At 45.0% G+C, this 25,962-nt stretch overlaps 1 protein-coding gene across 3 annotated transcripts in view; it reads left to right on the top strand.

Annotated features, from left to right (window-relative positions):
• NEK6 (NIMA related kinase 6) overlaps positions 1–25,962 on the top strand; it is a 93,147-nt gene that overhangs the window by 21,342 nt on the left and 45,843 nt on the right. For 2 of the 3 annotated variants that reach the window (XM_070955707.1, XM_070955706.1), the window contains exon 2: positions 20,072–20,193. In XM_070955707.1, coding sequence (XP_070811808.1) covers positions 20,104–20,193 — 90 coding nt within the window. In that variant the 5' untranslated portion in view covers positions 20,072–20,103. The remainder of the gene's footprint in view (positions 1–20,071; positions 20,194–25,962) is intronic. The other variant, XM_070955708.1, reaches the window with a different exon arrangement.

The raw sequence follows: 25,962 nt of genomic DNA, 5'->3' as shown, positions 1-25,962 counted from the left end.
CAGAGGCTTTTGCTTTTCAGATTGTCTTGCCCCGGGGATCATTCGAAATTAGCCAAACTGTTCCAGAAAATCCATTTCTCCTCTCCCCCCCCCCCCCTTTACTTGGGCAGTTCCATGTTTTCAAAGTCTGGCAAGAAAGGAAGGATCTGTTAGCCAAAGACACAGATAACAGGTTAAGGAAATGATTGGAGTTGCTTTCTTGGCCATCCTTTTTATCCAGACTGCATTTAATCAGCCTGGAAGATCTAAGCGATGATTTCTGATCCCTTGGATGGATTACGAGTGGTGTGGCTTTCAGCACAAAACTGTATATGCTACGACATTCCTGCGCAGTAAAATGTTCTGTGTTACCACAATAATTCTACTGGCGAAAGAGCTTCTTGGAAGGGACAGCAAGGATCTCTTAATCTTTACGATATTTATAGAATAAATTTTTAACTGGGTTTTTTAAGCTCCTAACTGTTTTCAGGGGCCAGTTACTCCGATTAATAATATCTTGACAGCTGGAGGAATAGCGGAACTAACAGATCTCAAGTCTAACGAACACAAGGCGGAGATTTCTTGCTCGTTGGTTTGTTTTGAAACGGGTCTGATTCTTTTAACTTTTATTTTATTAGTTTATAATACAAAAAATGCAAAAGAAAATAGGAGGAAAATAGGGGAGGAAAAAGGGAAGGGAAGAGACAAGGGGGGGGGGAAATAGAAAGAAAAGGCATTGACTTCCGGCTCCCTTTGGTGCAGTAGAATAAGATAATAGTATCAAACTTCTTTTTTATTTTTATTTTTACATAATAATATTATGAACGAGCCATTTCGGTAGCAACAAACCTATTACAGGTAGTCCTCGAGTTACGACCGAGCCCAAAATTTATGTTGCTAAGTGAAAAATTTGTTAAGCGAGTTGGCCTCATTGTACCAAGACTTTTTTGCCACTGTTGTTAAGTGAATTATTGCATTGGTTAAGTTAGTAACTTAATGGTTGCTAAGCGAATCTGGATTCCCTGTTGATTGTGCTCGTCAGGAGGTCACAGAAGCGGATCACGTGACCTCGGGACATTGCATCCGTCATAATTAGGAGTCAGTTGCCGATTGTCTGAATTTTGTTCACATCACAATGGAGAAGCTACAACGGTATTAAGTGTGAAAAACATTCTTGCAATGTTCTTCTTTGTCAGCAATATATATGCATATCTATCTATGATATTTTTGTAATCAGGGTTTTTTCCTATGTAGATAAAGTTGTTAAATGGCCATAGTGGGGTGAAATCTCCAATCATCACTTTCAGGCCTGTCAGATCATATCTATCTATCTATCTATCTATCTATCTATCTATCTATCTATCTAATTATCTGTCTAATTATCTGTCTAATTATCTGTCTATCTGTCTATCTCTATCTATCTATCTATCTGTCTATATCACTATTTATCTTTCCATCTCGCTCTCTCTCTGTCTTTTTATCTATCTATATCTTTATCTGTCTGTCTGTCTGTTTATCATCTAATTATCTATCTATCTCTATCTTTATCTATTGTCTGCCTGCCTGCCTGCCTATCTCTATCTCTATCTATCTATCTACCTACCTACCTACCTACCTACCTACCTATCTATCTATCTATCTATCTATCTATCTATCTAATTATCTGTCTAACTCTTATCTTTTCATCTCTCTGTCTTTCTATCTATATATCTGTCTATCGATCATCTAATTATCTCTATCTTTATTGTCTATCTATCTATCTATCTATCTATCTATCTATCTATCTATCTACCTACCTACCTACCTACCTACCTACCTACCTACCTACCTATCTATCTATCTATCTATCTATCTATCTATCTATCTATCTATCTAATTATCTATCTGTCTAACTATCTTTTCATCTCTCTCTCTGTCTTTCTATCTATCTATATCTATCTTTATCTGTCTATCGATCATCTAATTATCTATCTCTATCTTTATTGTCTGTCTGTCTATCTATCTATCTATCTATCTATCTATCTATCTATCTATCTGTCTATCTTTTCATATCTCTCTCTCTCTCTCTCTCTGTCTTTCTATCTATCTATCTATCTATCTATCTATCTATCTATCATCTATCTATCTATCTATCATCTATCTATCTCTATAAAATGGTCCCCGCACGGCCCATTTTGGCCTGCAGAGTGCTGCAGGAGGCCGTCCAGGCCAAAAATGTGGCGTGGGGGTCACGCGTTTCCCCCCCCCCCCACATGCCCCATTTTGGCTGTCAGGGGCCCCGCAGTCCAGTCCTTTCCTGTTTCCAGTCCGGCCCTGCGGACCAGATTTAAACACCCCACAAGGCCAGATCCAGCCCGCGGATCTTGAGTTTGTCACCCCTGGTGTAGACAGTCCAACCCGTCCAGAGAGATCATAGCAATGGCGTTGAGATGAGTAGGGTCACTAGCGCAGATTAGAGGGGGAAAAAAAGGAAAAATAAAACAAAATAACTTTTACATTAGGTGGCCTCTGCGAAGAAGGAAAAAATGTAGCGTATGAACGCAATTTCCACTGGCAGAATGTGGTCGTTGCTGCGCTAATCTTTGCCTCCCTCTGTTCCCCGAATAGAAAGTTATTATGTGGGAATCTGTGAGCGTAGCGGGAATTTCATTCTCCTGCCCTGGAGAATGTCTTGCACATTTTCTGCATGCCTGGACAACAATCCTTTTCAAGAGTCGGTAGAAAAATCTCGTGTAATTTAGAGTTTCTGCTTCTTAGAACATAGGACAATAGGCCAGGAAAGGGAGACCTTGGAGGTCTTCTAGTCCAACCCCCTGCCCACTTTGGACAAACGATTGTCCAGTTTCTTCTTGAAAAACCTCTATAGCAGTGATGGCTAACTTTTTTGCCGTCACGTGCCAAAAGCGGGGGGAGCATGGAGGTGGTTACGCGCGAGCGTGCCCACATCCATAATTCAATGCCCCCCACACCGTGCCCCCCACGCATGCGTGCGATCCCTCCATACTCCCCTCGCTTTTGGCACGCAACAGCAAAAAGGTTACCGGTGGGTCCAGTAGGCCTATTTTTCACCTCCAGAGGCTTTCTTGGAGCCTGGGGAGGGCAAAAACAGCCTTCCCCACCCACCCGGAGGCCCTCCGGAGGATGGAAACAGCCCATTTCCCAACTTCCGGTGGGCCCAAAAGGCCCGAAAATCAGCTGGCCGGTGCACACGTGCACGCTGGAGCTGAGCTAGGGCAATGCTCGTGTGTCCACAGATATGACTCCGCGTGCCACAGGTTCGCCATCATGGCTCTATAGTGATTCTTCAATGTTCTTGAATATTGGCCAAGTGTGGCTGGACACACAAGGAATTTGTCTCCGGCGCAGAAGCTCTCTGTGCACGTACAAACGATAAAGTAATTTAATCATAAGATACCAAGGGTAGAAGGTAAAGAAAAGATGAGAAGGATAAAAGGGACACAGGTACGCGACTTATGATCACAACCGAGCTCTGAATTTATGTTGCTAAGTGGGAAGTTTGTGAAGTGAGTTTGTCCCATTTTTACAACTCTTCTTGTCACGTGTGTTAAGGGAATCGCTGCAGTTGTTCAATTAGCGACGCGGTTGTTAAGCGAATCTGGATTCCCCATTGATTTTGCTCATCAGAAGGTCACAGAAGCGGATCATGTGACTTCTCTCTCTAGCTACCTATCTAATCTCTCTCTCTCTCTCCATCCACCCATCCATCCATCCATCTATCTGTCTGTCTGTCTCCCTCTCTCTCTAATTATCTCTATGTCTCTCTAATTATCTCTCTCTCTAATTATCTCTCTCTCTCTAATTCTCTATCTCTAATTATCTCTATCTCTCTATCTCTATTCCTATCTAATTATCTATCTATCTCTATGTCTCTATCTCTGTCTCTCTATCTAATTATCTATCTCTGTCTCTCTCATTATCTCTCTATCTAATGATATCTATCTCTAATTATCTCTCTATCTAATTATCTATTTCTATATAATTATCTATATGTCTCTATTTCTGTCTCTCTATCTAATTATCTATCTCTATGTCTCATTATTTCTCTCTCTAATTATCTCTCTATCTAATTATCTATCTATCTCTCATTATCTCTCCATCTAATTATCTCTATCTCTCTATTTCTATCTAATTATCTCTATGTCTGTCTCTCTATCTCTATCTAATTATCTATCTCTATGTCTCTCTAATTATCTCTCTCTAATTATCTCTCTATCTCTATCTCTCTATCTCTAATTATCTCTATCTAATTCTATCTATTTCTATCTAATTATCTATCTATCTCTATGTCTCTATCTCTGTTTCTCTAATTAACTCTCTATATCTAATTATCTCTCTATTTCTATCTAATTACCTATTTATCTATCTCTATCTCTATCTCTATCTATCTCTATCTAATTATCTCTCTATCTGTCTAATTCTCTCTATCTCTCTCTGTCTAATTATCTATTATTTATCTCTATCTGCAGTTGTTCAATTAGTGACATGGTTGGGAAGTGAACCTGGCTTCCCCATTGACTCTGCAAAAGTGGATCACGTGACCCCGGGACACTGCGTCGTCACAAATATGAATTTGTTGCGCATCACACAATGTAAATTACATGATCGTAGGGGACCCCGCAACCGTCACCGGTGTGAGAAACGATCACAAGTCACTTTTTTTCAGTGCTGTGGTATCTACGAATGGTCACTAAATGAACTGTTGTAAGTCGAGCACTATCTGTACAGCGGGGGTGGTAGTCACTTACTTTCCCTACCGGCTCGCAAATGTGAGAGCGTGGGCGGCTTGCACGCATGCGCGCGGCTTGAAAACGTGCCTAAATAGGACAGCTTAGCACCAGGGTCGCTACTCCCGGTTCGGGCAAACCGGTCTGAACCGGTTGAATACCAGCTCTGCTGTACAGTCATACTATTTATTTATTTTTTATTTATTTGTTTCCATTTCTATACCGCCCTTCTCCAAATAGGACTCAGGGCGGTGAACAGCCAAAGTAGAAAAACAGAACATACAAAATTTAAAAACAGTTTAAAATAATTAAATATTTTGGCCGTGAATTAAAACAACCCAATTTAAAATCAATTTAAAATTTAACTCAAGCCAGCCCAGCTAGTTGAAATAAATAGGTTTTCAGGGCCCGACGAAAAATCCGGAGGTCTGTTATTGTGCGTATCTGTGGGGGGAGGTTGTTCCAGAGGGTGGGCGCCGCCACAGAGAAGGCTCTCCCCCTGGGGGTCGCCAGCCGACATTGTCTGGCGGACGGCACCCTGAGGAGGCCCACTCTGTGCGAGCGTACTGGCCGTGGATATATATCCCTAGACATAGAACAGTGCTGTGTGACTGAGGTGCTCAGCGGAGTGATTGCACAAGGGGGAAAAAACTGTCTCTGTGTCTGGTGGTTTTGGCATGCAGTGCCCTATAGCGGCGTTCCCATGGGGCAGGGATGAAACAGTTTATATCCAGGATGTGACGAGGAGTCTGCAGAATTTTTCTCAGTCCTCTTTCTGATCCATGCAATATACAGGTCCTCAGTGGAAGACAGTCTGGTTGCGATTGAACATATGAAGAACTAAAACATATGAAGAGCGGCTGCAGATTTTGGGCTTGGCTTGTCTAAAGAAAAGAATTAGGGGCGACATCAGTGGTGGATTGCTCCCGGTTCGCACCGGTTCGCAAGAACCGATAGTAAAAATTTGTAGTAGTTTGGAGAACCGGTAATAACATTGGCTGGCCACGCCCCCGAACCGGTCCCCAGCCCGGTCACCGCTCACTTACCCCGCCCACCTCATCACAGGCTTTTCTTTTTTTTTTTTAACTTTTAAAAGCATTCGTTCTACAACCTCTTTGGCCGAAAAAATGCTTTTAAAAGTAAAAAAAAAAAAAAAGCCTCTGATGATCGCGCGGCTCAGCTGGGATCGTCAGGGGCTTCTAAAAGCATTTTTTTTCTGCAACTTCTTAAGGTTGTAGAAAAAATGCTTTTAAAAGTAAAAAAAAAAAAGTTGGCCATGTCCACCCAGTCACACTACCCCACCACACACACCAAGCCACGCCCACAAAATAAGCCACACCCACAGACGGTTAAAGGAACCATTTCTCCAGCATTTCAAATTTGATCGGGAAATAAATATACAAAAAATTGTGCGTCACAACCCCGTTGCCTCTTTCGCTTCGGCGGGCTGTTTTGTTGAAGTTTGCAGTGGGATAAACCCAGAAGACAAGACAAGAAGAGATGGATGGAAACGAATCAAGGAGAGAAGCAACCTGGAACTAAGGAGAAACTTCCTAACAGGGACGACAATTGACCAGTGGAACTGCTTGCCACCAGAAGTTGTGGGTGCTGGAGGCTGGAGGCTTTTTAAGAAGAGACTAGACAGTCACTTGCCTGAGATGGTATAGGACTGTGATGGTGACCCTATGGCACATGTGCCAGAGGTGGCCAGCAGAGCCCTGTCTGTGGGCACACGTGCCATTGCCAGCTGCTCTTCCGGTTTCCAGTGAGCATGCTGGTCTTAGCGGGCACTGGAGCGGTGTAAAACGGCCTGAAATCGGCCCAAAAATGGCCCAAAAAACAGCTGGAAAATGGCCAAAAAACAGGTCAGCTGGTGTCTGGGTTTCCAGAGTTCTGGCACTCGGTGCTGTTTGGGCACTCGGTGCTGAAAAGGTTCGCCATCCCTGGTATAGGATCCAGGGGGCTGGACTAGACGACCTCCAAGGTCCCCTCCAGCTCTATTCTGATCCTGATTCTGAAATTCCGTAGTAGAAAAGTAAAATGAAAACAGCGTCGCGCCTGATTTATTCCTGTCTCATCTGAAGACCAGGAGCAAAAAGGAAAAGACACACTGGCATCAAAGATTCGCGGGAAAACAAATTCACGGCGTCCCCTTCATCGGAGGGTTGTTTACACCGCGGCTGGAGCCGAAGGAACAAGGCTCCCTTTGAGTTATAAATGTCGTTCTGTTAACTAACACAACTGCCTCTGTGCTCTGTTGTACCTCGGAATATTAGAGAAGTTGCTCGGCGCGAGAAAGAATCTTGTTTTTCCCGTGGAAAAGACAGAAAAGTAACTACAGCACCAAATCCTGAGGGAACTTATTAGATCCTTGAAGAAGGCCGCTTTGCCAGCAGAACAATTCATCTTAAACACGGATGCGAAGCCCAGCCAGGGTAGGGGAACACCCTGAAGATTGGACTTCAGCGTTCGCCGATAATTGAAGAAATGCATCTTAGCAGCAAATCCTTATTAGCCTGACTCATAATTTTGCTGTTTTAGACTCTTCCCCCCCCCTTTTCCCTCTCTTAAAACTCGTTCCCCGCCGTACCGGGCGAATGGCACGATTTTGCTGTGGTCGGTGATTGTTCTAGCCCAGGGGTCTGCAACCTTAAACACTCAAAAGAGCCATTTGGACCCGTTTCCCACAGAAAAGAAAACACCGGGAGCCACAAAAACCCTTCCCGTGCCTGACGATTTCACAAAATCGTCAGGCACAGATTTCACAAAACTACATATGCTAGTCACAAAACTAGCATATGTAGTTGAATTCAACGTTCTGTTTTCTTCTGAAACTTTTCTTTTCTTGGATTTCTCCATGGTTGGCCTACCGGGGGGTTGAAAAGCTCAATAAATTGTGTGCCGGCGGGGGTTGCACATTGGCGGTTGTGACGCATATTTTGAGTGACAGGGAGCCGCAGCAGAGGGGTGAAAGAGCCACATGCGGCTCCAGAGCCCCAGGTTGCTGACTCCTTTTCCAGCCTAACATTCGTGGTTTGCAATGCTGAGTCGAATGTCTTACGGCTTCCCTTTCTTCAGGCCTGCAACTCGGATGTTACCAAGCAGTGGTGGGATTCAGCTGGTTCGGGGGGAACCGGTTGTTAAATTGCTGGCTGGCCCCGCCCCTTCCAGGAGTCCCCACGCGCCCGTTTTGGCTCCCAGGTAAGTGCAGGGAGGCCTATTAGGCCCAAAACAGGGTGCGGGGGGTGTGTGGCGCAGGAGGGGGTGCAGGAGACCAAGTTCTGCCTGTCACAGCCCCTGGCCACGCCCACCATGGCCACACCCACCCAGCCGGTCATTAGGGCAGAACACCAGTTGTTAAATTACCGAGGATGCAAATGTAGGCTGTGATTTTGGAAGGAGGAGGAGAAATTTAAAATAAATTTTCACACAACGGGGGAGAATCAGTGGAATGGCTTGCGTCCAAAAGCTGTGGGTTGCGTCCAGCACTCTATGAGTCTATAACTGCCTGGTTTGGTACGGCAAACAAAACACGACAGGTACAGAGTTCAATGGATAGTTAGGACTGCAGACGGGAAAAGAATTAGAATGGGATGGAATAGAACAGAAATAAAACAGGATCGGAATAGAGCTGGAAGGGTCCAATTCCCTGCTCTAAGAGGAAACTCTATTCTATTCTATTCTGCATTCTATTCTATGCTGATTTCTCTTCTATTTCAATTTCTCTTCTCTTCTCTTCTCTTCTCTTCTCTTCTCTTCTCTTCTCTTCTCTTCTCTTCTCTTCTCTATCCCATCCCATCCTATTCACTATTTCATTCTCCTATTCTATTCTATTCTATTCTATTCTATTCTATTCTATGCTATGCTATGCTATGCTATGCTATGCTATGCTATGCTATGCTATGCTATGCTATGCTATTCCATCCCATCCCATCCCATCCCATCCCATCCCATCCCACCCCATCCATTATTTCATTCTCTATTCTATTCCATTCCATTCCATTCCATTCCATTCCATTCCATTCCATTCCATTCCATCCATTATTTCATTCTCCTATTCTATTCTATTCTATTCTATTCTATTCTATTCTATTCTATTCTATTCTATTCTATTCTATTCTATTCTATTCTATTCTATTCTATTCTATCCTATCCCATCCCATCCCATCCCATCCCATCCCATCCCATCCCATCCCATCCCATCCCATCCCATCCCATTCATTATTTCATCCTCTCCTCTCCTCTCCTCTCCTCTCCTCTCCTACCCCAACATCTGAAGGCCTTTCAAGAGTCGAGGTTTGTGGTCTCCATCCTTCACTCATCCTGAACAAAAAACCTGAAACTGAACGTGTTAGAGAGAAGCCCCCGTTTCTCCAAGCTAACTGACAGGTTAAAAATACACTGAACTCTCTCTCGATGCTTAACCTGGGTTTTACTTTACAGGAGAAAGGATTTTCAAATGTCCGAGATGAGATTTGGCACATGCCAACTGAGATTAGGGAATATTTTTTTGCTTCTAGACAAGGAGCTTATCCTCTTGTTTTCATATTTCAAGGAGAGAAGAGGTTGTGCAGGGTATCCGAATCTGGATAAAATCTTTCGATTCATTATTTCTTTCTTTCTTTTTTTTCCCCGGTTTGGGCACCATGCAAATGCTGAGACGGGGGGGGGGGCTCAAAATACGTTTTGAAGGGTTCCTGTCAACTTAATCTTCCGGAGGAATTTATGGAGGCTGATTGGGGCCGTCTCATGGACAGACATAGATAAGAGTTATATGAATAGAATATTGGATCGTAAATAGTGCAACATATACGATCAGACACAGTGGCAACGAAGCATCCAGTTTGCATTTTTAGGTATAGTTAGTTTGAAGGGAATAATAATTAGATGAGAAGAGGGAAGAAAAGAGAAGGGAAGGGAAGGGAAGGGAATAGGGGAGAGAAGAGAAAAGGGGATAGGGAAGAGAAGAAGAGAGAGGAGAAGAGGGATTAGGGAAAAGAGGAGAATTAGGAAGAGAAGAAGAAGAGAGGAGAAGAGAAGAGGGAATAGGGAAACGAAGAGAAGAGAAGAGAAGGGAATAGGGAAGAGTAGAGGAGAGAGGAGAAGAGAAGAAGGATTAGGGAAAAGAAGAGAAGAGAGGAGAAGAGAAGAGGGAATAGGGAAGAGAAGAGGAGAGGAGAAGAGAAGAGGGATTAGGGAAAAGAGGAGAATCGGGAAGAGAAGAAGAGAGAGGAGAAGAGAAGAGGGAAAAGAAGAAGAGAAGAGAAGAGGGAATAGGGAAAAGAAGAGAAGAGAAGAGGGAAGAGAAGAGAGAATAGGGGAAAAGAAGAGAGGAGAAGAGAAGAGGGAATAGGGAAAAGAAAGAGGAGAGAAGAAAAGAGAAGAGGGAATAGGGAAGAGAATAAGAGGAGAGAAGGGGAATAAAGAAAAGAGAAGAGAAGAGGGAACAGGGAATAGAGAAGAGAAGAGAAGAGAAGAGAGAATAGAACAGAACAGAATGCAGAACAGAAGAGCAGAGCAGAGCATAACAGTGTTGGAAGGAACCTTGGAGGTCTTCTAGTCCAACCCCCTGCTTAGGCAGGAAACCCTATACCCGTGATGGCGAACCTATGGCACACGTGCCACCTGTGGCACGCGGAGCCATATCTGTGGGCAGGCAAGCGTTGCCCTAGCTCAGCTCCACTGCGCATGCGCGCTCTGGCCAGCTGATTTTCAGGCCTTCTGGGCCCACCGGAAGTCAGGAAATGTGGGTTGGGGAAGGCTGTTTTAACCCTCCCCGGCCTCCAAGAAAGCCTCTGGAGCCTGGGGAGGGCGAAAAACGGGCCTACTGACCCACCGTGCCATTGCGTGCCAAAAGCAGGGGAAGTGCAGAGAGTCACACGTGCATGGACGGGGGTGAGGCACATTGAATTATGAATGGGGGCACGCGCATGCGTAAACCCCCTGCGCTCCCCCCCTGCTTTTGGCACGCGACGGCAAAAAGGTTAGCCATCACTGCTCTATACCATTTAAGACAAATGGTTATCCAATCTCTTCTTAAAAACTTTCCGTGTTGAGGCACTCACAACCTCTGGAGGCAAGTGTCTCTGTCAATAACAGGTTGTCCTTGACCTGCGACCGCTGCTAAGCGAGACAGTTGTTAAGTGAGCTTTGCCCCGTTTTGCGAGGACCTTTCCTGCCACAGATGTTAAGCGAATCACTGCAATTATTAAGCCAGTAACCCGGTCGTTAAGTGAATCTGGCTCCCCCCCCCTTGACTTTGCTCGTCAGAAGGTCACGAAAGGGGGATCCCCTGACCTCGGGACACCACCACGGTCGTAAATATGAGTCAGCTGCCAAGCATCTCAATTTGGATTCTTTGAGAGCGTAGAGATGCTGCGACGGTCGTAAGTGTGAAAAATGGGTCGTAATTTTTTTTTCCAGTGCCGTCGTAACTTTGAACTAAACAAATAGTTATAAGCAGGGGTGAAATCTACTTAACCTTCCCTACCAGTTCGGAAGAACCCTTCTGCACATAGGATAAAAAACAGGTTACTTCCTGGTTGAAACCAGGAAGTAACGACTGGGCAGGTGGGCGGAGCCTCGGACTGCCATCGCTACCGGTTTTCCGAACCGGTCCAAACCGGTAATATTTCACCAGTGATGAAATCCAATTTTTTTTTACTACCGGTTCTGTGGGCGTGGCTTGGTGGGCGTGATGTGGCTTGGTGGGTGTGGCTTGATGGGCATGGCAGGGGAAGGATACTGCAAAATCCCCATTCCCTTCCCACTCCTGGGGGAAGGATACTGCAAAATCCCCATTCCGTCCCCACTCTGGGGCCAGCCAGAGGTGGCATTTGCCGGTTCTCCAAACTGCTCAAAATTTCCGCTACCGGTTCGTCAGAACCTACTGGATTTCATCCCTGCATTTCACCCCTGGTTGTTAAGTCAAGGACTCTTTTATACTTTCGCAGACCGGGCTGGTATTAAAAGAAGCAGAATCTGTTGTTTGCAGAGTCGGATGCTAAACAATAATTACTTAATTAAACAGCCCTGCCCGGATGGATGTTTTGGTTCAAGTCGCCGGAAATTTTTATTAATGGAAAAAAAGGCGTGGCCTACAAATGGGAAAACTTTGCTTCCGTTTTTTTTTTAACAGTGCCTTTTGACGATGCAAATTTGCAAGCATTCTAGTTAAATTATAACTTGCCTTCCCACCGTGCTTGCCTTGAGAAGCTTAGAAGAATCCAAGCGAATGAGAAAGGATCCATTCAGAAGCGATTTAACAGTGAAAAGGTGACTAATACTAGCTAGAGACCAACAGCGAGAAGCAGAAAAAGATCCCAGCAGATAACACGAATTTATAAATAGAGTGGACTCGGCAAAGGTTAGCTCACGAGATCCTTCTAGATTTCCTTGTTGACGGAGGAGAAATCAGGGTTTTTGAGGGGGAGGGCAGCAGAATTCAGAAAGGGGGGAATGAAAAGAAAAGGCACGTAAAATATCTTGGACCCATATTTCACCCCCCACGTCCACGAAAATCTCCTTCCTTGCATCTTCTAAGAGCAACAACTGAACTGATTTTTTTTCTGGACAAGACGACCCTGCAGATCGGGCGAGCCATTGGATCCGGATCTTGTAGGCCAGAGAACGAATCCACAAAAAAATAAATAACTGCACAAGATTGGAAAAGTGAAGAGATCCCAATGGATGAGAATGTGACTAAGAAAAGATTAGAATGTGCAGAAATGAATAGGTTAACACTTGCAATTAAAGAAAAGGAAGATTCTGATTATTATAGTATATGGGAGTGATTCTATCAATGGTTAGAGAACAAATACGAAAATTAGAAAGAAAAGGAGATTAGAAAAGAAAATTGGAAAAAATAAGCTAAGAAGAGGATTGTTATAATAGTAGGCATATTAGGATTAAGACTAGACAAAATATTAAATATGGCTGTAAATTTTAATCGTTATTGCACAAAATATTTGTACCCAGACGACACACTGTTTAATGAAAGATGAAATGTTTGTATTAAAATAATTTTTTTTAAAAAAAAAAGCTGATTTAAATATTTATCCTTGTTTTTGATTGCAAGTTTTGGCTGCTGAAAACGAGGCCGGGGCGGGGGGATTTATGCAGGGGTGAAATGTAAAATTTGTTACTACCGGTTCTGTGGGCGTGGCTTGGTGGGGGGGGTTTAATGTGACTGGGTGGGCGTGGCCAATTTTTTTTTTAAACTTTTCAAAGCATTTTTTCTAATGCTTTGAAAAGCCTCTGACGATCCCAGCTGAGCGACGCGATCATCAAAGGTTTTTTTTTTTTTTTTTTTACTTTTAAAAGCATTTTTTCGTCGGAAGAGATTGTAGAAAAAATGCTTTTAAAAGTAAAAAAAAAATAAAGCCTTTGATGATTGCTCGGCTCAGCTGGGCATGGGGGGGGGGGCGCAGGGATTTTTGCTACCAGTTCTCCAAACCACCTGCTGCCATTGCTACCGGATTGGGCGATCCGGTCCGAACCGGGAGCATTTCACCCCTGGATTTATGGCATGTCCACCGAGTGGCTTTACCGAAGTGGTTTTTTTAAATTTTTTTGTGAATGAAGAAGACAGCGTGGAAACATCTCACTGTCTTGATGTCGAAAGATTCATCCTGCCGACTCAAAGCAGGATCATAAACATGAGCTGTGTGGAGGATTTTATTTCAAACCGGAAGCTTGCCACCAATGTTAAGAATGTAGGCGAGTGGCCTTGGTTTTGTAGACGATTGTGTGGTTGTTGCAAACCACATTACATCAGTGGGTGCATTGTGGGAAGTGGGGGGGGGATTCCAGGGCCGGAAGAAGGACTTCACACCTTCCCGAAGCAACACCGGTTGCGGTGAAGAGCCAGGAGGAAGTTAGTGGGGGGCTTTGAGGTCATCTGCACCACCTCATTCCGAGTAGAATTGGGAGTTGAGTAAGAGAGGTTTAGGGTTTTTTTAAAAAAAATATATTATTATTCACATCAAAACTCTCCCCGTCTCTACCACATCTTGAAAGTCAACGCAAACATTAATTGACGGTCTTTCTCAGATCTGGGTGAAGTTTTACAGTAGTGGCCAAAATGGTGGAAACCTTTTGGGGAAAAGAAAAGTGTATTTTCTAAAACTAGCTAATAACACCCACTTTTCTTTGGAGTAGTAGTACCAGGGGTGGGTTCTAAATTTTTTTTACTACCGGTTCTGTGGGCGTGGTTTATTTTGTGGGTGTGGCTTGGAGGTCATGTGACTAGGTGGGCGTGGCTAGCTGGTCAGAGTTATTTCTGGAAGGTCCTCGCACTTACGACCAGTCCTCGCACTTACGACCCGACTCATTTGTTTGCTTTTAACACTGATCAGCTGTAGCGCGGCCCTTTGAAGCCCCGCGGCAAGAGTTTAAACAGTTTTTTTCCCTCTAGTCATCAGCTGGGACTCAGGAGGCAGCAATAGATTGGGGGTGGGGCCAAATAAAAGGTAAGAATAACGTGGGGGTGGGTGGGAGGGCAGGGGGGGAGAACCGGTTCGGTGACGTCATATCGTCACCGCTACCGGCTCGGCCGAACCGGACCGAACCGGGAGGAACCCACCACTGTAGTACCATCAATTTATCTATCAATGGAAAGATAATTGAATCAAGAATGTAACGCAGGAACTTTTAGGAAGGATTTGCTCTTAGAATAGCAGTTACAGGATAAAGAAGAAAAGTGAAAAAAAACGAGATATACAAAAATCATCACAACAGGAAACAACGAGATATACAAAAATGATCATCCTGTCAGTTAATACATTGTTGGGTAACCTTCAGCATGAATGACGGCCTTACAACGTCTTCCCATGGAGGGAACCGAGTCTTTGAGTTCTGCAGCTGTTATCATGTGAAACCAAGATGGAATGATGGCTTCTATTAACTGGGTTTTATTGCTGGGTCGCTTCTGACTAACAGGTTTCTCCATAGATTTTCACTTGGGTGAAGGTCTGGGCTATTCCCAAGCCATTCCAGCAGTAGAGTAGGATTATCTTGAAACTCCAAAGCAAAAGTGGGTGTTATTAGCCATCAAACCTCAAAAATACACTTTTCCCAAAAGGTTTCCACAATTTTGGCCGCTACTGTAGAACAGGGGTTTCAAACTCAATTTCATTGAGGGACGCATCAGGATTGTGTTTAACTTGGGGGTGGGGGGGGCTTGAGTGGGCGTGGCCAGCTCGATGTCACTTGTGTCGGGGGTGTCTCTGGTGGCCCGAGGACTCTGCCAGCAAAAACAGGCTCCCAAGCTCCCAAGCCTCCTGCAACCCTCTGCCAGCAAAAATAGAGCTTCGGGAGGCTGCGAACGGCCCTCCTCAACTCCGTTTTTTTTCTGGCAGAGTCACCGTGGGCCAGTCGTTTGCAGTGGTGAAAGTCAATTTTTTTTACTACCAGTGCTGTGGGCGTGGCTTGGTGGGCGTGGCAGGGGAAGGATACTGCAAAATCCCCATTCCCTCCCCGTTCCAGGGAAAGGATACTGCAAAATCCCCATTCCCTCCCCACTCCAGGGGAAGGATACTGCAAAATCCCCATTCCCTCCCCGTTCCAGAGAAAGGATACTGCAAAATCCCCATTCCCCTTCCCACTCCTGGGGGAAGGGTATTGCAAAATCTCCATTCCCATTACCCCACTCTGGGGCCAGCCAGAGGTGGCATTTGCCGGTTCTCCGAACTACTCAGAAATTTCCGCTACCGGTTCTCCAGAACCTGTCAGAACCTGCTGGATTTCACCCCTGGCCCTTTGCTGTTTCCAAGGGGGTCCCCATGGGCCAGATCTAAGCATCCCGGGGGCCACATCCTGCCCCCGGAGCCTTGAGTTTGACACCTCTGTTCTAGAGCTTTTCAAGACGCTTGTTTCCCCGATGTGCAACATTCTAAGAAGAGATGGGACGTCCATTTTTCTGGAATGGCCTGGGGTTTCCTCTCCTGCTTGGGCAGGGGGTTGGACTAGATGACCTCCAAAGTCCCTTCCAACTCTGTCATTCTGTTAAAATACCAATGGCCTTGATGGCTTTTCTTTGGAAAACGCTCGCTATCTTCAAGGGTATGTGTGATTGCCTTATTTCTGATGTGCTTCCTGTTCAGTGTTTACAGACGGTTTGAGTCACCTCGGATTGCCTTCCGAGAAAACCCAGCCGAGGACTTCAGACTGCGAGCGTTTACAGTAAATAGATCCCTGTGTTTGAAAAGGGCCGTCAGACGCTTAATTATTCAGTTCAGGGCACTCTGGCGTTTTCCCGAATAACACCCGTCTGTTTCCAGCGTCCAGGTTAGGGCGAGGAAGAGAGCTGCTGCTTCTGTCTTTACTCTTCGCTTGCCATTTGCAAGAGGAAGGGAGAAAGTGGTTGAACGTAGCGAGTGATCAGATTCCCACAACGGATGTACGGCTGCAAAGGTTGATGGAGGTAGCAGAGATGGCTGAATTGGTGGCTTGGATGAAAGAAAACACCAAAAAAAGCAATTACTTTTAGTTTCTGCTTGGAAACCGCTTCTGGACTTTGTGCTTGAGGTGGTGGAGGAAAAAATGAAAACTTTGATTTGGGGTTTTGCCGATCAGATAGGTCTGTTGTTATAGAAATGGCTAGTTTGTATTACTGTGGAAGAGTAAAAAAAAAATTGAGGTTTTGATGCTGTTATCTTATTCTACTGCACCAAAAGGAGTTGACAGTCAATGCCTTTTCTGTTTTCCTTTTGCCCTACATTTTTCCCTTCCCTTTTCCCTCCCTTACTTTCCCATAGTTCCTTTTGTATTGTTGTTGTTGTTTGTCGCGAAGTTGTGTCCGACCCATCGCGACCCCTTGGACAACATTCCTCCAGGCCTTCCTGTCCTCTATCATCCTCTGGAGTCCATTTAAGCTCACGCCGACGGCTTCGGTGACTCCATCCAGCCACCTCGTTCTCTGCCATCCCCTTTTTCTTTTGCCCTCCATCGTTCTCAGCATTAGGCTCTTCTCCAGGGAGTCCTTCCTTCCTTCTCATTAGGTGGCCAACGTATCTGAGTTTCCTCTTCAGGATCTGGCCTTTTAGAGAGCAGTCAGGGTTGATCTCCTCTAGAACTGACCGGTTGGATGGCCTTGCAATCCAAGGGACTAGCAGGAGTCTTCTCCAGCACCAGAGTTCAAGGGCCTCCATTCTTTGGCGCTCAGCCTTCCTTATGGTCCAACTTTCACAGCCATCCATTGCAACTGGGAAAACCATCGCCTTGACTATACGCACTTTTGTTGTCAGGGTGATGTCTCCGCTTTTTAGTATGCTGTTTTTATGTTATAAACTAATAATAATAATAATAAAGAAGAACGTAGCTAGTAATTGGGCTCTACCAAGAGGAAGTATATATATATATTACTATCGCTTTCGTTGCCGGCGTTCTTTAGCATGATGGATGAGATTTAAAGGTTGAGCCAGGGAAATTGCCACGAGAATACTAATGACAGGTGAAATTTTCCTTACAAGATCTCGTGGCATAAATGCTGCAAGATAACAGGCCATAAAAGTCACTTGGGGATAAGAGGCCCAGGGTAGGCGGGGTGTTCTGTGATTCCCCACCCGGAGAACACAGACCCAAGTCAGGGGAGGGGGGCACGGTTTTAAAAATATTGTAAGTTTTGCAAAGCATCTTGGCAGATGATGGTTTAGGGCAGGGGTGTTAAACTCACGGCTCCGGGGGCTGGATGCAGCTCTCCCAATCTCTGTTTTCACTGGCAGAGGGCTGCAGGAGGCCGTCGCAGCCAAAAACGGAGCTCGGGAGCCCGTTTTTGCTGCCGGAGCGCTCGGGCCACCACAGGTGCCCCCCCGACATGAGTGACATGCTGGCCATGCCCATCCTGGCCACACGCACCCTCCACCTCCCGAGGTGAAACACAACCCTGATGCGGCCCTCAATGAAATCGAGTTTGACACCCCTGGTTTAGGGGCAAAATGAGAAAATGTGATCGAATAGCGGCAGGAGAAGAAAAGGCTTACGGTTTTGATGTTTCTGTTTGGTCTTTTTTTTTTTTTTTAAAGTGAGCTCTTGAAGTTAGAATGACAGAGTCAGAAGGGACCTCGGAGGTCTTCTAGTCCAGCCCCTGCTTAGGCAGGAAACCCTACATTAGAGGTGGGTTTCAGCAGGTTCTGACCAGTTCTGGAGAACTGGTAGGGAAATTTTGAGTAGTTCGGAGAACCGGTAGTAAAATTTCTGACTGGCCCCGCCCCCATCTATTCTCTGCCTCCTGAGTCCCAGCTGATCGGGAGGAAATGGGGATTTTATAGTATCCTTCTTGATTGATTGATTGATTGATTGATTCGATTTATATGCCGCCCTTCTCCGGAGACTCAGGGCGGCTTACAATGCGTTAAGCAATAGCCTTCATACTTTTGTATATACCTGAGTAGTAGGGCTTTTGGCCCCCCCTAAGCAGTGTTCTTTTTTATACAAAGTCATCTTATTGCCCCCACAATCCGGGTCCTCATTTTACCTACCTCGGAAGGATGGAAGGCTGAGTCAACCTTGAGCCTGGTGAGATTTGAACTTGCAGTAATTGCAGGCAGCATGGCTTGGTGGGCTCACCAAGGCTCAATCCTTCCCCTGGATTGGGGTGGGAATGGAGATTTTACAGTATCCTTCCCCTGCCACACCCACCAAGCCATGCCACGCCCACCAAGCCACACCCACAGAACCGGTAGTAAAAAAAAAATTGAAACCCACCACTACCCTACATTACTTCAGACAAGAACAACTTCTCCAGATGATATCTGGAAGATGCATTGAAAGGCTTCGTACATGCCCGGACCAATAATTGTGTCACCCCAAAACATTTTGACTTCATGAAAAAAAATTGGAGAGATTTTCCCTACGTAGTTGAGAGAGGTGGAGGAAATGCTAGAATCAGGTCTCAGTTCTTGTTTAGGCTGTGGTTTTTCTGGAACTTGGTTAAATTTAACCCGTTTCCCCTTCCTCCCTTCACTCTTTCTCTCCTTCCTCCTGCCTGACAAGAAAAGATGGTTTCTCCATCTTTGAAAAACTGCCTGATCTGAAATCAAAATGGTCCCAAGGGCCGCCAAAGACATTGGGTTTGTGTAGTAGGGGTTTTTCATTTCTCTCTCCAAAGATTTATTGGTCTTTTTTCTTTTTCTTGGTTGACCCGAGAGGTGGGATAGCTGTAATGCTGTGTTTGCAAGTTCCTTTGCAGACAGGAACTGACCAACGTAGGCGCAGTGGCTCAGTAGCTAAGACGTTGAGCTTGTTGATCGAAAGGCCGGCAGTTCAGCGGTTCGAATCCCTGGTGCCACGTAACGGAGTGAGCTCCCGTGACTTGTCCCAGCTTCTGCCAACCTAGCAGTTCGAAAGCACGTAAAAAAATGCAAGTAGAAAAACAGGGACCACCTTTGGTGGGAAGGGAACAGCGTTCCGTGCGCCTTTGGCGTTGAGTCATGCCGGCCACATGGCCACGGAGACGTCTTCGGACAGCGCTGGCTCTTCGGCTTTGAAACGGAGAGGAGCACCGCCCCCCTAGAGTCGGGAACGACCAGCACATATGTGCGAGGGGAATCTTTACCTTTTACCTTTTGCAGAAATGCTTTCTTAGTCCTTAGGTGTCATCCTGTAAGTGGGAAACAATCGGTTTCTTGTTTTGCTTTCTTGCCTGATTCTCCTTCCCTCGTGCTATCCCAACCATCTTTGATTTAAGTTCTGCGAGGTTCTTGATGGATGGCTGCTACCAGCCCCGAGCAAACTAAAAAGGGAACGGCACTGAGACAAGAAAGGAACCAATGTTTCTGTTACTGACCTTATAAGGAGCATTTTTGGATGTTCAGATGCTCACCACAGCTTTCGGTAGAAAAGAGAAGGAGCTAAGGTTGAATTGTTGGGCTTTTGATGTTCTCCACACTTGGTTGTTTTCAGACATTCTGGCCCACGTTGCTCATTTTCCTGCAGATACTTCTTCGGGTGTTGTCCTTTAGATGTTGTCCAGCAGCCGGATCATTACCAGCTAGGTAACTTCATCCCTGTATGAATTGCATAACCTAGGCCAGGGGTCTCCAACCTCAGCAACTTTAAGACTTGTGGACTTCAATTCCCAGAATTCCTCAGCCAGCAAAGTTGGCTGAGGAATTCTGGGAGTTGAAGTCCACAAGTCTTAAAGTTGCCGAGGTTGGAGACCCCTGACTGACGTAGATCATGAACCATCTGCAGGAAAGTTATGAGAACACCAAGAACTCAACACCAGAGCTTTGCCAAGGAAAAGTCTGGAAGGAAGGAAGGGACAGCTTTGATGCCCTCCCTTCAGCTCGTTTGCACCCAGTGCTGTGAGTCTCTTTTTCTTTGACATCCTGATGTTCTTGTTTCAGTACAGCTGAAGGACACGGCTTGGCATGTTACAATGGAAGGACAACACAACCATCCACATCATCTGGGAGACCAGAACTTGCTCTGCAAAGTGGCCAGCCCGGAATATCAGCATGAGACACAAGTAAGCAGCCATTTTGAATTCTCTTTTTGGGTTTTGATTTAATTAATTCAATTTATATGCCGCCCCTCTCTGAAGACTCAGGCCATCCACGTCAACAGCTGAAACGAAAAATATACCCAGAATTAGGATTTAACCACCTATATATTTCTCTCTCTCTCCCTCTCTCTCTCTCTCTCTCTCTCTCTCTCTCTCGTTCTCTCTCCTCTCTCTCTCTCCTCTGTCTCTCTCTCTGTCTCTCTCTCTCTCTCTCTCTGTCTCTCTCTCTCTGTCTCTCTCTCTCTGTCTCTGTCTGTCTCTCTGTCTCTCTCTGTCTATCTCTCTGTCTATCTCTGTCTCTCTGTCTTTGTCTCTCTCTCTCTCTGTCTCTCTCTCTCTTTCTCTCTGTCTGTCTGTCTCTTTTGTCTCTCTCTCTGCCTGTGTCTGTGCCTCTCTCTGTCTGTCTCTTTCTCTCTGTGCCTCTCTCTGTCTGTCTGTCTCTCTGTCTGTCTCTTTCTCTCTGTCTTTGTCTCTCTGTCTCTGTCTCTCTCTCTGTCTCTGTCTCTCTGTCTCTCTCTGTCTGTCTGTCCCTCTTGTCTCTCTCTGTCTCCCTGTGTCTGTGCCTCTCTCTGTCTCTCTCTCTCTGTCTCTCTCTGTCTGTCTGTCTCTCTTGTCTCTCTCTGTCTCCCTGTGTCTGTGCCTCTCTCTGTCTGTCTCTCTGTGTCTCTTTCTCCATGTGTGTCTCTACCTCCCTCCCTCCCTCCCTCCCTCCCTCCCTCCCCCCCAGGGAAGAATGGTCAGTTTCCTAAATTGTCTATAGAGATCCTCAGTCATCAAGGCCCTGGTTGTGCCAAAAGTGCTTTTCCAAAAGGGAAGTGGACTTCCTTGGTTTTTTTCCTTGAAAACGTTTCGCTTCTCATCTTAAGAAGCTTCTTCAGTTCTTGGATGAAGAACTTCTTGGATGAACTCCTTGAACTGAAGAAACTCCTTGGATGAGAAGTGAAACGTCTTCAAGGGAGGAAAAAAACCAAAGATGTCCAGTTGCCTTTTGGAAAAAGAACCTTTGCATTCCCTAAATCAGGGGTCTCCGACCTTGGCGACTTTAAGACTTGTGGAGTTGACGTCCACAAGTCTTAAAGTTGCTAAGGTTGGAGACCCGTCCTGTATTGTATTTGAAAAGAGTTCCTCCATCATTTATCACGTCAACTCTATCTTAGCACCTTATATGGATAAGGCCCAACCCTGTTGTGATGTTTTCTTAGAAAGAGTTGGACTTCTCTTTTTCCACCTGCTTTCCTTCTCGTTCTTGGCCAAGCTCTGTTGAGTGGCCACCATGTTTTTCTTCATTTCTCTAAGGTCAGTTCTTCTCCTCTGTGTTTCATTTGCAGCTCTTTGGTCCCTGGGTGTCATAACACGTGCAATTGTGCCTTTCTAGGCTGAAAAACAACAACAACACCAGTCTTTGTCTATTGATTGATGGGTGACATGCCATCCATTTGTTGTCTACAGCTGAATTATCCATTGACCCCAAAGAAGAAGCACCGGTGTTAGTTTTCCTTTCAGTGTGTGAATTGGTCGTTGGTGCTGAGATGTGCAAGCACCATGTACACACATTGAGAGTTTGTGGCTGATCTACTTGGGCTCAGCTACGGAATTTGCACCGACAATTAGTTGCCTGTAAATGCGGGTTTTTTTTCGGTGCCCAGCCCCCTTCTCTAATGCAGCAATTTGTCTTATTAAGTCGTTTAATAGTAATTGATCTCCTTGAATTAGCCGAGTTACGTTTTGAGCAATTAGGGTTAATTACAGTCTCATTTGGCAGAATGGAAGCCGTGTAATTATTCCACGAAACGAGATTAGGATGTGTTCTTACACAACAGACACATACATGGCATTGAAGAGGGCATGCTGTTATTTGTAATAACATGGTTAAGGGTAATTATCGGTTGATAATTCTGGCTTCTCGTTGGCTTGACTCTTATTGTCAGCCCCCCCCCCTCTCTCTCTATATATATATGTGTGTGTGTGTGTGTGTGTGTGTGTGTGTGTGTGTGTATACATATATATATAATATATATAGAGAGAGAGACTCTTATTGTGAGCCCTCTCTCTGTCTCTGTCTCTGTCTCTCTGTCTCTCCCTCTCTGTCTCTCTCTCTCTCTCTGTCTCTTTCTGTCTCTGTCTCTCTCTGTCTCTGTCTCTGTCTCTGTCTCTCTCTTTCTTTCTCTCTCTCTCTGTATATATGTGTGTGTGTGTGTGTATACATATATATATAATATATATATAGAGAGAGACTCTTATTGTGAGCCCTCTCTCTCTCTCTGTCTGTCTCTGTCTGTCTCTCTCTCTCCCTGTCTCTCTCTGTCTCTGTCTCTGTCTCTCTCTCTGTCTCTCTCTCTCTCTCTCTCTCTCTATATATATATATATATATATATATCTCAGTGGGATGTGGTGGCTCAATGGCTAAGACACTGAGCTTGTCGATCGAAACTTCGGCAGTTCAGCGGTTCAAATCCCTGGTGCCATGTAACGGGATGAGCTCCCGTGACTTGTCCCAGCTTCTGCCAACCTAGCAGTTCGAAAGCATGTAAAAAATGCAAGTAAAAAAATAGGGACCACCTTTGGTGGGAAGGGAACAGCGTTCCGTGCACCTTTGGCGTTGAGTCATGCCGGCCACATGACCACGGAGACGTCTTCGGACAGCGCTGGCTCTTCGGCTTTGAAACGGAGATGAGCACCGCCCCCTAGAGTCGGGAACGACTAGCACATATGTGCAAGGGGAACCTTTACCTATACTTATACATACATACATACATACATACATAATGAAATTTTGGCTGCTCTTCTCCTGGGTTAAATTTGCACCTCTTAGAGTTGTGAAAGGAAGGCAGTGAGAATAATCAAAATATTGGAACGGGTTTCTTTAAGGAATTTTTGCAAAGCAGCAAGCGAGTTTTTAGGAAGGAAGTTTTTTAGGAGTTTTTAGGAAAAAAGTGTTAATTGAGGAAAGAAGACGATGGATTTGACAGTGGATGGAGTCGGGGATGCTAAACACAACTTTCCCAGCCACAAAAGTTGATTCCGGTTATAAATCTTGGAAAAATTTGCTGGGTGTCACCAAGTTTGTTTTGTGTTTTTAGTCCAAGTCACAGTTTTTGGACAACATGTCCCCAGATTTCAAAGGAGGATTAATAACTGCACCTTCCTCCTTTCCTGTTTATGTATAACCAGCCTATTCTTCGTGACAAACAGGACTTTCTAATTAGGGAAAATGAGGATGTAACTATATATGGGGCTGGTATATAATTGCTGCCTCTGTCATTTCTTACCAGTCCTGCAATGGTGCACGATGGTTGAAATTTTATTGGCTGTCAGTAACTCAAAGGAGAAACTTTAATCTGCGTTTTATTTGTTTTGCTGCAAAAAAAAAGGAAAAAAAGATTTAGATTTGTTTCTTTTAGCGTATTTTTTAAGGGCTTGCAATTAATCTACCCAAATTGATTTTGGTTAACGTTGGCTTGAGTTAGATTTATACCAGTAAGGCAATAAAACTGACTTCTGAAGGATTCCTGGTTCCCCAGAGATATGTTCAGATAAACTTTCAGTGTAAACATCTTAAAGTTTAAAAAAAAAACACAAAAACATTTAAATTTACACTCCGGTATATTTCACTCTTGAAAAATGCTGTAATTTCAAGTGAAATGATGGTATGTGGGCATTTATGGCAGTAAATCCTTCTGTTTCTTTTCTTTCTTTCTTTTTTTAATTTGTCCCCATCTGTTGATTGTTTTGGTGCCTCCGGAAATCATAGGAGGTTTTTAAGAAGAGACTGGACAGTCACTTGTCTGAAATGGCATAAGTCAGTGTTGGCAAACCTTTTCGGCACTGAGTGCCAAAATGGGAGCGTGCATGGGCGTGCATGGGAGCACTGGAAACCGGAAGAGCAGTTCTGTGGTATGCATGTGCACACCGGGAAGCTGAACTTCCGGTTTCTGGCAGGCACATGCTCACCAGTCACCTGGTCTTCCTGTTTCTAGCATGCATGCGCGCGAGAAGACTAGCTGGCTGGCGCACGTGCGCGCTCCGGAAACCAAAAGCTGAGCTTCCTGGCACGTGCATGTGTGCCAGGGAGCTGGTCTCCCGGTTTCCAGCACTTGACCTCCTGCACCCCCCTGGGAGCAAAAACGGGCCGAGAGGGGGGCACCGCCCCTCGCCTGCCCCGTTTTGGGCCTAGTAGGCCTCCCGCGAGCAAATATGGGCTGTGGAGGGCCCGTTTTCAACTTCCCCGGGCTCCAGAGACTCTCTGGAGGCTGTAAATAGGCCCATTTTCACCCTCCACAGGCCTCTGGGAGGCCCATTTTCCACCTCCCCGAGCTCAATGTGCCCCTTGCGCTTACCTGGGATCCAAAAGGGGCCATGTGGGGACTCCAGGGAGGAGAGGGAAGGGTGAGAAGGGCAGGGCCAGCCAGTCATCTCAACTACAAGTTCGCCGAACCGGACATAACATTAACATCTGGTTTGCCCGAATTGGTCCGAACCGGCTGCTCCCATCTCTGACGGAACCCAGGAAACATGAGCTTTTTCTCTGGACCATTGTTGCTGAAGCTCATCAACTTGAAGATATGTGGACTTCGACTTCCAGAATTCCTCCAACCAGCATGGGAACTCTAGGAGTTGAAGGCCAACATCTTCAGGTTGTTGAGGTTGAGAATAAAGAGCGCTCTGCATCTTTCCCTGTTGAGAAATACTGTTCAGGGCTTTTTCCATATTAGCTTAATGCTTTTCTGGTAGCAGTGGTGGAACTTCAGACGTTCTTCTCAAATTCCTGTAAATCAGCTGAGGAGAGGGCTTTCTGCGGAAGACCGCTTCCATAAATTCCAAAATAACACAACTGGAGATAGAAAAAAGGCCACAGCCCAGAATATTTCCTTCTGCATTACAAACAATGCTGGGATTCAGCCGGTTCGGGCGAATGGGTAGTGGCGATCTGCTGGTTTGGCCCACCCACCTGCCCACCGCAATCCCATCCTTTATCGCTGTGTGGATGGTGCGCGGAAGAGAATTGCCGTGTTGTTTGACGTTGCACACATGTGTAGACATCGCACGTGAGCGAATTACTGTGTTTTGTGACGCCGCACGCATGTTCTCACATTTCCGATGCTGGGCGAACCAGTTGTTACAGTTTGTGAAGTCCTCTGATTACAAACATCATATCTCCTGTGAGAGAAATGTTCCTTTCCTTCTGTCCTAGGGAAGAAACATTTAACGAAGGTCACAGAAAACGAACCCCTAAACTTTATAGTTATTTATAGCCTTCATCCTGAATTCGTTTGAAGTTTGGAGCAGGGAAACCTTGGTGTCTTGTAGAGTGAAATATAATATCTTTGTTTAAAAAGTTTTTTTTTATTTTTTTTAAACAAACATACATACAAACAAGCAATACATACTTAATCATTCAGTACTTCATCTGAGTACATATTTTGTGTCTTCTCCTCCTTCCTCCATCATTTTCATATATTTCTATCACACCTTTATATTTTCATTTAGATTGTTACATCATCCTTCCCAAACTTCTTATGTTTATATTAATTCATCAATTATCTAAATTTATATATATATATATATATCTTCTCTAACCATTGTTGTAATTGCCCCCATATTTTAAAATAATCCGATTCTTCCTTTTCTTTAATTACCAATGTTAATCTATTCATTTCTGCACATTCCAATATTTTCTTAATTACTTCTCCCTCTAAAGGGATTTTCTCTGCTGTCCAATTTTGCGCAAATACA

The sequence above is a fragment of the Pituophis catenifer genome, unplaced genomic scaffold (genome assembly GCF_029215685.1).
Source record: "Pituophis catenifer annectens isolate HBS135680 unplaced genomic scaffold, rPitCat1.0.hap2 SCAF_17, whole genome shotgun sequence".
In the NCBI taxonomy this organism is placed as follows: Eukaryota; Metazoa; Chordata; class Lepidosauria; order Squamata; family Colubridae; genus Pituophis; species Pituophis catenifer.
Note: the sequence above shows the minus strand (reverse complement) of the source record. Positions and strands in the feature narration are given on the sequence as shown.